The 12,761-nt window shown below is 45.4% G+C and overlaps 1 protein-coding gene across 1 annotated transcript in view; it reads left to right on the forward strand.

The window, feature by feature from the left end:
• ppfia2 (PTPRF interacting protein alpha 2) overlaps positions 1–12,761 on the forward strand; it is a 98,373-nt gene that overhangs the window by 22,978 nt on the left and 62,634 nt on the right. Inside the window, exons 2-3 of the mRNA XM_067254102.1 lie at positions 6,661–6,679; positions 7,088–7,103. Coding sequence (XP_067110203.1) covers positions 6,661–6,679; positions 7,088–7,103 — 35 coding nt within the window. The remainder of the gene's footprint in view (positions 1–6,660; positions 6,680–7,087; positions 7,104–12,761) is intronic.

The raw sequence follows: 12,761 nt of genomic DNA on the forward strand, positions 1-12,761 counted from the left end.
GCATTCAGTGTGGGGGTTAGATGAGTCAGTGTAACTGTTATTAAAGGAGGTTGCAAAAACACTTTCTGCTTAGCGCAGGACAAATCTACTCAGCATCCTTTGTAATGTTTCCCATTGGAAACAAGCCCTCATCAGAGGGGATACCATACAATATGACTGATAGTTTACCCGCGTGCTAATAATAAGCCCCTGTCAGGCTGCGTTGTGTTCTGCTTGTTTAGAGATTGTCTGCAGACCTTCCTTCCACTGCTTCTCAACATGGGATTAATTCAACCCTGCACCCCTCCATTAAAGGTCTATTAGGTCTCCAGATCTAGCTCAGCAAGCTCACAGTGTGTGTGTATGCGTGTGTGTTTGTATAAGTGTGTTTTGTGCATGTGTACACAAGTGTGTGTGTGTGTTTTAAAGATGCTTGTCTCTCAGAGCATCATCCTCACACTCATAAACAACCCTCTGGGAGGTTGGAACTGTGTCTGTGACACTCATTCCTCTTGTTTGATGGCTTTCTGGGATCAGGGCATGGGGACAGTTGTCTGATGACTGGTGTAATTTCGTCCTTGATGGTTACTTGGTAGCTTCATCGGTCTGTCTGGATTGATCACTCAATCATGTATATTTATTATTATTCATGAGTTGGTTCCATCAGTTTCCCAGCTGGTTGACAGGTTAGTTGATCCAGCAGTTTTCAGTCTTGGTGTCTCTCTCTGGGAAGTGCATTCCCAGTGTAGTGTATTTGTAGTCCAAGGGTTAGGGTTAAGTGCTGTAGCAACCATGTCAGGTCCCAAGAGGGAGAGTAGGGCAGCTGACATGTTGAGTCTCCTCAGCAATGGACCAACGAACAAGCAATTCCCAGCCAAGCTACTGGAAGATTCCAGAGAGGTAAGAGAGAGCCAGAGGTAATGCGAACGGCTCATACTGTAGATGGATACATGGTGTAGTAGATAGTACAGTACTGTACGCTGAATCTACAATCATGTTTCGTGTTTATGGTTCTGCATCTGTATCTAAGAGTACCAAACATCCAAGTTCTCATGCCACAAAAACAGCGAATGCAGAGACCCGGATAGCAAAGCAACTTCAAGACATCTAAAAATGGATCGATAAAGAAATACATCTGTGAAGTGAGGGGGTTGCTCTGTGTGGTTACAAAGCAGTGAGTGTGTATGTTTTTAGTGAGCTTCAAATAGCTTGACCTTCAAGATTGGCATCGCTATGACACAGCACTAACCAAATGTAGGCGTTTGTTCTCTCATAACCAGTCCAAACCTGGATGAAACGGTTATGTTGAGCTATTAGATGGGTTTTCATGAAGATGCACATCCAACTAGAATCTGTGAGTGTGTGTCACATGGCCCAGGGACAAAGACATGAGTAACCATTAATCACCTTGTTTTAAATAAACAATAGAGAATCCATGGACGTAACCCTGCTCATCAAAATACTCAAGACTCCAAGATGACTCTCGAACTGGTGTTTGGAAAGCGTATTCGTCCTGTAGAGCAACAAACAGGAAGAGGTTGGGTTGCCAACCTCTTCCTGTTTGTTGGAGCAGGGGAGGGGGGGTTATTCAGCACTTTCTCCTTGTTCCCAGGCTATTGTGCTAAAACTCTACCCTTGAGTAATGCTAGAGCAGACGACACCATGCCTAAACTTGCGTCAACCATCCACACGTTGCATGATGGAACTGACTGTGCTCCCCGACTGACGCCGGCACACTCCTGCCTCAGCACTCCGCTGCCAAACTGCTGAGGGAGAGAACGCCTGCGATCGCTGAGGCGTCGCCGAGGCGCTCGTCTTTCCCCTCACTCTGGGTCTGATTAGTACGTGGTGTTCCTCACCCAGGTCGGCCCCCCCCTCTCATTGGCTGAACTGTCGCCGTGGCGTGCCCAGTCAGCAGTTATGTTGCCATGTTGTCTGTAAACAGACAGATGTCAGGAGCTCTGCACGTCGAGTACTTATTCAAATCACACAGGTATTGTGTGGAGGGGGGGGGTGGGGGTTCTCTTCTTAACTGTTACTCTGTGCGTAGAGGAGGTGTGCAGAGGCTCGGGGATCCTCCCCAGGTTCACCCTGTCATGGACCAAGTAGTGGGGATTGAGAGCTCAGAAACCCAGGGAGAACCATCCCCTCCCTCCCCCAAACCTTCATCTTTGCTGCAACGGAGCGCTCCAAAAATATGTTATTCTACATCCTGGAATTCTTCTCGCTCTCTTTCTCTCCTTGTCTCAATCTCCCCTGCTCAGTCATTGTTTTTCCCTTCCTGTCTCTTTCTCTCTCCCTCACCCTATCTCTCTCTTTCTTTCTTTCTCTCTCAATCTCTCTAGCTTTCTTGATCACACTCTCTGTGTATGCATCTCTCTCTCTCTCTCTCTCTCTCTCTCTCTATCTCTATCTCTATCTCTCTCTCTCTAGGGTCTTCCTTTGTCCGGAAGTATATCTGTTACATATCCTTATAAGAATCGCACCTCATTAATCCATATGTCACTGCAATCTCAAAACTTCTCCTGCAGCTGGAATGGTAATGGGGTCCTTGCTGCCTGTGTTGCTCAGATGAAAACAGAGGCATACTTGAAGGTAGTTGGGGATTTCCCGATAGTGTTGAGAAATGACTTTATTAATATGAAGTGGATGTTCTCAGATATCATCTAGCACTTTGATTTGTCTTGCACAAGCTGCTTTGATATAGTTCAAATGAGTGTGCAATCCTTTTGATTGCATCATTCACCCTTGACCACAAAGACAACACACAGAAGCCAGACTACATGATTAATCAGAACCTCAGAGACACCCAAGAAGAACAGTGTCTTAGGAAAGATGGCTGTCAGGAACAGTGTGTGTACAGTAGATACTGCAGTTGATCCATACTAATGTGTGTGTCTCTTGTGCATCTTGATATTCCTTCTCATATCTCTTTCTTAGGGTCAACTCCTCATCCCTTTTCTGAACTGGGGGATGAGGGGAGGGAGAGCGAGAGAGAAGTATAAAAGAGAGACAGACAGAGAGAGGAGAGAAGAGAGAGAGGTAACAGAAGACAAAGATGGAAAGAGAGAGAGAACGTTTGTGGAAGAGGGGTAGAGAAAGAGTTAGGGACATAGATGATGTGCTTGAAGGGTTTTCTCTCAGCACTCTGGAGAGACAAACTGGCCAGGTAATTATCTCTCTCTGTCACTCACACACAAGTCAGTCTTCAGTGATGACTTACAGCAGTCCAGATACCTTCTCCTTCCAATGTGTGGATATGCATGCAGGACCACCTCCCACACTGGCAGACATATTCTAAATGTAGAGAGAGTGATAATTAGATTTTGTTCAGCTTCCTTGTTCCCTAAATTTAGTAATTTTTGTCTATTTAGGTGTTGATGGTGTTGATGGCGACTGTATAATCAAGCTGTCTAAACAAACTGAAGATATACCTTACTGTACTGTATGCTGGTTTACACCATACCATGCCCAGTTGTGTATCATGGTATAATTGTGTTTAGTCTGACGGTCAGGCCTGGTTGCTGCTGTATGTCTGTGGGACATGTTAGTCCAGCAGTGTCTGTAACAACAGACACCTGCATGGCTGGAATGCAGATGACTGGAGCCCGGGTCATTTAAATGGCTGCCACATCTTTGTCACACTCGCTTTACCCTTGAAAGGTACATCCGTTTTCCCCCCCTCCCGCCAGCCCCCCTCCCACACGCATACCATTCCGCTCCCGTGTCACATCCCATCAACGAGACGAGGTCGTCTCTCAGCTCTGATGTCACACTCCCTCAGGGAGAGGGCGACAGGACCCCCACGTCCATCATTACGGCTGCCCTCAGACGTGCCTGGTGTGCGGAGCTAGAAATGCCCCGTCCCTGTGTGGCAGAGCAGCTAGACTCCCAACACCCACAGATTGACAGTGAGCTGTTGCACTGAGCTGTTGGTTTTGGATGACCCCGGGCCCGACGGTGTAGTGACTCATCCTTCTGGCGTCTCGCTGTGTTCTAGAAACTGCCATCGAGATCTGAGCAATCAGGAACGTCCTGGGGGAAGGGCTGCATCTCTGAGATGGGTTTGGAGAGAGGAGAGGACGTGCCAACCCAGAGTGTCTGTTGTTCTTCTTCTCGACGACAGCCTGTGGAGTTTGTCTGGGTGGCGTAGCGGGGGAACCAACCAATTAGGGCGCGACACGTCTGGTTCCTGGGTGTGTGACAACGATGACACAGTCCCTGAGGTGCCTCTGTTACAGACGGAGAGATGGCACTTTTTTCAGGAAGTGACACGAACAGGGGGGGTTTGGTGAGAACTTTATCCTGGATTTATCCCCGGATATTTTCACTTCCTAAATCCCACTCCGTCATGAAAAGTAAATGCGTGGGCTTTGAAAAAAAAAACGATATCCCCTGTACAGTGTGCAGATCCATAGAGGGAGCCTGTTCTTGGTCAATTCTTGGCCCAGTGGAAAACTGTGCAGATCTGCCAGCAGCTTAACTGACATTGCTGGTCTTTTGGGAGCATTGTAGTGCATGTACTGTACTTTGACAACTTAGCCCTGAAGTTTTAAAGACGGCATATGTCTCTTGCCAGTTTGTTAAGCCTGCATGTGCCTGCCTTCAGGGACAAGAATTGTGACAGCCAGAAAGCTAACACTAAGTCTCCAACCTTTCCCTCTCTCCCGTGCTCTCGGTCTTTCTAGCTCCGTCATTTTTATTCCTCTCTTTCTCTTTTTCCATCGGTCCCGGCTCCCTCTTTCTTTCTGTCTCTCTTCCTCTCTCCTCAGTGGACTCTTTCTCAGCTGCAGTATCACTGTGGTGTATCACTGCTCCATCTCAAGCCTGATACCCATGAAAGTACCACGGTGATGCAATGCTGTCCTCTGAAGACATCTAATCATGCTGTTTAATTGCATAGGACCAACATAGTGGTGCAGCCTTAACGTATCAGCACGCTGTATGTTAGTGGTAGATCAGCACGGAATGTCATCTTACTTCCTCCTTTAATCATGGTGGGTTTTTGCATATAGGATCATTGAATAATTCAAGAGAAAATGTGACAGGTTCCCTGAAGGGAACTGATTGTGAAGTGGACATTTGATCAGATATTCTGCAAGATGTTACAGCTGAAAAGATGGCCTACCAGACAAGCTGAGATATTTGCATGGAGTGAAATTGTCGTGATACTGATGCTGGTTATACAAGTTTATGTCACCAATCTGCCAGAAATAGTTTCTTGCTTGCGTTATTCAGTCATTAGCATTCAGTGGATTCTCTGTAGAATACTAGCTGCATACTGTATGACAATGACTAAGCAAACTGGTTGGAGAATGACAAAAAAAGGAAAGAGTCAGCCATTAAAGTCACACAAATAATTAACAGTTTTTTTGGGGGGTGGGGTTGTGTGTGTGGGGGGGTTAGATACTCTCCCTGCATAAACGGTACTAGTGTTGGCTTCTATTTGTTTTTTTTATTTCAATTGTCCCCTTGGGGAGAATGTGGACAGAACGAGCATGTTATGTAACCACATAATTGGGCTACTCTGTTGTGTGTCATGGACCATTGTTGAACAAGTGCTGTTGGAATACATTTACTTATCCCACAATATCAACCTTAGTACTATGTTAGACTTGCAACAGTCCGATAATTATGTGTGTCTATCTCCTACATTGTAGGAGATACATACACACATACACCCCACATACACTTTCTTGTGTATTCTATCACTTTCTCTCTCTCTAATCACTCCATGTTCACTCCATCCTGTGTCATCTATATGATGTGGTATTCTGTATATTATTAGCAATGCTATTCAATTTAATAGATACTATCATGCCAGATAATCTATTGCTGCTTATAACTAGCATCTAGGACAATCCGGCAATCAAGTGCACCTGTAGACTCATCAAAGTTCTTGGAAGCTCATTTGCTCAAGGCTTATGGGCTTTTGCTCCACTGTTGATTATAATGAGGCCCTCTTGTCTGTCTTTTAACAAGGCTTCTCAAAGCAGCATCACACAATCCTCCTAATTGTGTATTAGCAGTTTAGCCGAAGAGAAAAAGAAGAGAAAATGGCTCCTCATAAACTCTAATAAGTCTGTTTATGCTGCTAATATCTTGTCGGTCTAGGCCCCTCGATGGTTTCAAAGATTAGAGCAACAGGAGGATCAAACAAGGCTTTCAAACCAAAAATCTATTAGTTTGAGCTTGTTGATTAAGGAAACAGGGCTGTGTGTGTGTGTGTGTGTGTGTGTGTGTGTGTGTGTGTGTGTGTGTGTGTGTGTGTGTGTGTGTGTGTTGTAAAGGGTTTGAACAGTAGACAAGGTATGTTTGATGAGATGCTCATGCGCACACATACACACACATGCTCAGGTGTTTATCCTAATGAGAAGGGCTTTGGTCTGTGCATGCAGTGCATTAATGCACCAGAATGTGTGTTCCCCGGTTTGCAGACCAACTATTTCATCCACACATAGTCCTTTCCTACAGATATTTCCTATATTCAAATTTATAATGATTAAAAAATGCAATCACAGCAATCTAAATCCCATGACAATGGTTTGTGTTAAGCTCTCATTTTGGTCTGAGTAATCAAATAATCTCATAAATTTATCTGGCCATCGATGACTAAAACAATACCACTCTGAGCCGACAGACAGAACTGAGAGCTCTGCACTCTGTCCTCTGCGAACCCAGCCAGTCAGCTCACTCACAGGCCTGTTTTCAGTCCTTGTTCATTGGATGTACAAGTTGTGAGTAGTGTACTGTTTATTTATATATATATATAGATTGACTATTTTCTGTTCACTTGTAAAAACATCATTCCTCCATGTCCACACGTCCATACATATAAATATCAGCAGATAATGCTCCATGGCCAGGGAAATACACAACCCACCATGTTGAGTCAGATGGCTGAGCGGTGAGGGAGTCGGGCTAGTAATCTGAAGGTTGCCAGTTCGATTCCCGGCCGAGTCAAAATGACGTTGTGTCTTTGGGCAAGGCACTTCACTCTACTTGCCTCGGGGGGAATGTCCCTGTACTTACTGTAAGTCGCTCTGGATAAGAGCGTCTGCTAAATGACTAAATGTAAATGTAATGTTCTTCATGTTCTGAAGAAAAGGTGGACTAGCTCCTGGGTGGTTGTATTCTGGCCAATTTACTGTTGCAGAAAGTTCCACACCTAAAACTCTCAAAATAAGAAGTTTTACAGTATGATCCCCACAGCTGCTCAGCCTTGTTCATTGAGCTCAGCTGCCAGACCCTTCCAGTGCACCTCACCAGAGAATACTTGTAGCATAGAAACCTAGCTGGTGACCAAGGATATAGCACCTCTCCATTTAGCTCTGCGGTGTCCTGGTAGGGTTTAGAAGACAGTGGCAGCTTCACTCACAACTCGCTGACTTTCTTCCTGCAACAAAGCCTGTAATTCCCCTGGATATAAACCAGCTTCAAAATGGATTCCCTCCTGTAATTTGTACCAATCAAAACCAAATGTTAGGCATTTACTCCATCGGAAGTTTCCACAACGCCTCATGACTATTTGAGTGTCTGTTCTCCTGATACACCCCTGTAGAGATCAATGGCATATACTCTACAATCACATGATTAAGGAACCACATTGAATAACAGTGGAAACAACTGCTGGCTATGACAGGACAAGTTCTAATAGCAGGATGGGGGCCACATTACAGAAGGATGCGTCTAGCACAGACAGACAGATGAGACAGACTGTGTGTGTGTGTGTGTTGGTGTTCCTATGTGATGAAAGGCAAGGCTGAGCCTGTCTATGGCTGAGACCCAGACTGTACTGTATTCCCCAGGGACGCATCCCAGCATGCCCTGCTCACATGCCACCTCCTCAACCAATCACATGTCTGGATGAAGAGACCTCATCTGTAAGAACTGTTCCTAGCGCTCCCCTGGAACCTTTTTGGGTACGGCGCGAGGCATCGCTCTGCCACTTCTCAGTATTCAGATTCCCCTGAATGACCAAATTAATGAGTGGAGGAGGAGAGAAAGAAATAGGGAGGAGTAGGGGGAGAGGATTTTACCATTTTATCTCGGCGTCACAGGTTATCACAGTGTCTTAGGCTTCTATGAAAGTGGGGCCAATTGAGAATCAGACGAACAGTCTGAAGTGATAGCTTTTGATGAAAGTCAATTTCCTCCGCATTTCCACTGTTATTAAGGACTGTGTTCCTACTGACACTAATGCAATTACCAAAATGGTGTCATTTCTCACTTTCCGAGTCTCTGATAGAATCTCATTCTCATCAATCCGTGGTAGTTATCAGTCAATGGAGGTCAAGACCCAAACTAAATCAGGAGAATATATTTGCTGTGTGGTTCTGAGAAGGATTACTGTGGCTGTCTGCAATGACTGTGGATCATAGCACATGAAATATCACCAATACAGGATCATTGAGTTAAATTCTCAGTCCATGTAGTATATGGGATCTTTTGGGATGCTATAATGTTGTTAACATGTTAGATAAAAGGGTAAATTTGAAGTCCTCATTGCAAACCTCTCTATTGAGTCACGGGCTATTTACTGAATTGAATCAAATGTTTTAACTGTGAGACCAAAGTCTATTATGTGGTATACAGGATGCACAGAGGTACCAGTCAGCAAGATAAGTCAAATATGGATGTATAATCGTGTTGCTATTCTATATGGATACCATTATCACTGGAACATGACCCTAAAACCCTCCTGGCTTATCCAGAGAAAAAAAACACACTTTCAGCCTATTATAATTGAGTTAGGCACTCTAAATTCACTCTTGGAACGAGAATTGGATTCACCTATTCAACAACGGTGGCTTGTACTCGGAGGGATGGGCCTTTTGGTGCAAGAAACTTGAATAAGAAGGAGGGAGCTGTCCCTCAGTGTGAGAGGCTGTAAGACCGGAGAGGCTGCCCCTGCCCAACGGTGTGTCCATCCTAGATGGATGTATGGTATTGTAACTCAAGCATGAGGATAAGGTATCTTTAAATGAGCTTAGAGCAAGGTTGATGGAGAGTTAGGTCAAATAACTAGGTAACAGAAGAAGTGCCTGCTATGCTTTATACTGTAGGCTTCAGTTGTTTGATAATAGGACAGTTCTGCTGTCACCGAATCTTTCCATGTGAAATCATGCTTAGGAATGCAAGCATCCTCCCATCCAAACACGACCGAAGGTCCCTCCCCTCCACACGTTGTCTGCGTGCTCTGTGGAAGAGGCAGTTTGGTATTGGTTACCCCAGCTCTGATGCACTGAATAATTACTCGTGAAGGCAGCGGCGGAGGGAGGTGATTATCGCTGCGACCAGATGGACTTGCCCGACGCTCCGTCAGAACAGTGCAAAGAGCACCAGGCAATTATGGAGCTTGAGTTTTCCTCACCCGGCCAATCGATTAAAGCCTTGTGATAGAGATTCGTCTGCTTCTGTTCTGATCGGTTTCTTAAGAGAGTGATCTGGAGATTTTTTTGCTCGTTAAGATCGCTACACGTCGGGTGGAGCACTGGCTTCAACGTGGATATGCAGTGAACTGCTCCCACAACGCATAGACTGGAGCAGGTTGAACTTAAATCCCTCTGCGCCCAGTTGTGCGCAAGCAAATGCTGTGATTTATTCCGTCTGAACTACATCGTTTAATAATAAAAACTATTTTGGATTGCTTCTAAGGAATTATGATTTTCTCAGACATGAGTACGGGGACCAACTCCCCGAAGGTGCACCCGCCGAACGGGACAAGGTATTACACGTTTCAGGCAAGTACATTTTTCTTATTGCCGTTAGAGAAAGGGCGGTTATGGGGAATGAGAATGTTTACAGAAGGTAATTTCTGCAAATATCTGAAGAGCTGGGAACATTTGGCAGATAGGCTAATCATTTTATTTAAAACAGCCTGTATTGCGTGACAGCGCTTTTGCACCTGCACGCACGCGATTTCTTTGGATTTGAGTAGCATAGATTTTTTTGTGAAAGCGACATGTGGTGTTATTGTGACACTCAAATAAAAAAGGCGAGGGTCTCTTGGGGCTATGCATTCAGTGCAATCAATATGGTGTTGGGCAACAACTCCATTTGCCGTTAGACTAAGCAAACAGCCTCTGCTATAGGATGCTTTTCCATAGTTCAAACCTAATCACAACCGATATATATATATATATATATTTATGCACGACATGTTTTCGTCTTTACAAGTAGTTTGCTGTAAATGTCATGTAAAAGCTTTCATTGAGTATTAAGTGCTGTGAGGATAGCCTATAAGTGTCTCGGAGATGGAGGCGCAAACGGGTGTGCGCGATCAGGTCACCGTAGATGAGCTTTTAAAAAAACTGTGTGCCACCACATCAGTCTCACATGGACGTCGACCCTAAATAAGAAATTACATTTGGACTGAATTCTTCTCACATACTTTCCATCATGTGGCGTGAACGACATACAGTACTCTGCTGTACTTATTTATATATATATATTCTGAGATGGGAGTTTGAGGGCACTTGGCGTCTTATTTGGCTTCATGGTTAATTTACGAAAATAATTCACTTTCTCATTCCACATTCAATACAGCCAGCGTCTTCTAATATGATTTTTCAAGTCATGACTTCAACATGACTTTTTTGTTTTCAGATTTTACACTATACAAATAAAGCTGCCTTTCCCCGTATTGATTATTGTTGTCCATATTTCAGCGTTGTTCAAAGCTCATGCATATCAATGAAGAGCAGCGTCAGGGTTATTGATCCCTGTCTCATTTAGTTTTTGTTACTAACACTACCTTTTCAGTTCCACCTGTCCATCCTGCTGTCTCTCTATACAGTATCTCACAGTCACAGCAGTCTAAAGGGTTGAGGCTTGGTATAAGGTTTATGTTTCAACTGTGTTACTGCCACAGGGGCGAAATTGTAGATGTTGAAACAGAGATGCCATCTGTCCTGATGCAATATATCTAACCTATCACGGAGAATGATCCATGTAAGGTCTGGTCCTTTATCATATTAGTTCCTCCTTTCATCTGTCAGATCCAGTATCTTGTTCCCCCAGCTACTCGCCTCGTTGTCACTTTCACCTCCAGGTCTGTATATAGTGGTCTGTAACTCAGCCTAGTTTGTCAAACCATAACAAGAGAACACCAACCAGTGTTCCATGCCTAGGGAGAATGATTTACAATACATTTAGTCATTTAGCATACGCTCTTATCCAGAGCGACTTACAGTAAGTACAGGGACATTCCCCCAAGGCAAGTAGGGTGAAGTGCCTTGCCCAAGGAAACAACGTCAATTGTCTGGCGGGGAATCGAACCGGCAACCTTCTGATTACTAGCCCGATTACCTAACTGCTCAGCCACCTGACTCCCCTACGCTCCTTACGCAACCCAAATCCATGTCTCAATATGGTGGCCACAAAACCTCAGAGTGACAGGATAGTCTGGACTTTCCTAGCATATAGACAGACTCCTGTTCACGGGTTGTTTACTGGCTAACGACGTCTCTCCCAATCTCGCCCCTCTGGTTCGCAATTATCTGCTGTCTGGGCGGGCTGAATGAAACCGCGAAGCCGTGCGTCTTTTGGGCCCCCCTCCGTGGCAGAACATCGAGACGATGTGGTTATTCAAGTCCTTTAGTATTCTCCTCTAGACTCGGCAAACGTATATGGGGGAGGTCAATATTAGAGCGTGTGTGCGCAGCTCTCCTGCCTGTACGGCCGTATCCTCCCCTCCAGCCTGTTCCTCCTCCAGTATGTCAGACCGCACCTATATGTTCTTAATGACGTTCAGGGGGAGATTGAGGAGCCCCATTAGCGGGGGGGAACCACAGAGCTGATGAGAGCAAAGAAGTGCACTCCTTTTCCCAAAGCCCTGGTTTTTAATCAGGCTCCGCTGGTTGCCGGGCTGATGAAGACATTGCTCTGTGATTGAAACGAGAACTTCCTGTCATAATATTTGGAGGCCTGATTACAGTCAATGAGGCCACCTTTTTACCTGCCTTTGTGAGCCAGAGGATGGATTTGTACGTGTGTGTGTGTGTGTGTGCGTGCGTGCACGCTCGCTGTTCAGATGCAAACGCCCCCATGTCTGAGTGTGTTCAGCAGAATATGTGCATGCATGCTGTTTGTGTGTGTATATGGTACGTGTGTTTGTGGTGGTCACCCCAGTGGGCAGTGATGGAGAGCCTCCCAGGGGGAAGGTGTTGCTCTCTCTGGTCAGAGCATGTCCGGAAGCTCACAGGAGCCTGTTAGTCAGGGACTTCTTTGATGTTCCAGGCACAGCATCTCATTGGCACACAAGGCATTCAGACTGAAGAGAGCTCAGAGAGTGGCTTCTGAACAGCCTTGAAGGGGTTGGTGAAGGAAGGAGAGAGAGGGGCAAAGCCGGTCCTCTTCATGTTGCAGTCAGACATTTCATGGGGATGCTAGTTGTGGAGAAGGGTGTGCGTTCTTGAGGAAAGACTCCAGACAGCAGACAATGTCCTGGTATTTGTTGGAAGGGGAGGGGAGATTCCAAGCCCGAATGAAAATCCTGTTGTTCCAGCCAGAGGGGGCCGGCCCATTAGCAGGTCTGTGGTTGTCCTCCCTGCTGCTGCAGCTTGTCACCGTCCCACAGGGCTCCAGACACTCGTCTCCAGTTACATAACTATGTTCAATCGGAAATGATTAACGCAAACACATACAGCAAACACAAACCCACACTGTCACAGAGAGAGAGAGAGAGACGGAGATGAGAGAGACAGAGAGAGACAGAGAGAGACTGGGAGAGACAGAGAGAGACACAGAGACACACAGAGAGAGAGAGAGAGAGAGAGAGA

Source organism: Osmerus mordax, chromosome 17, assembly GCF_038355195.1.
Source record: "Osmerus mordax isolate fOsmMor3 chromosome 17, fOsmMor3.pri, whole genome shotgun sequence".
In the NCBI taxonomy this organism is placed as follows: Eukaryota; Metazoa; Chordata; class Actinopteri; order Osmeriformes; family Osmeridae; genus Osmerus; species Osmerus mordax.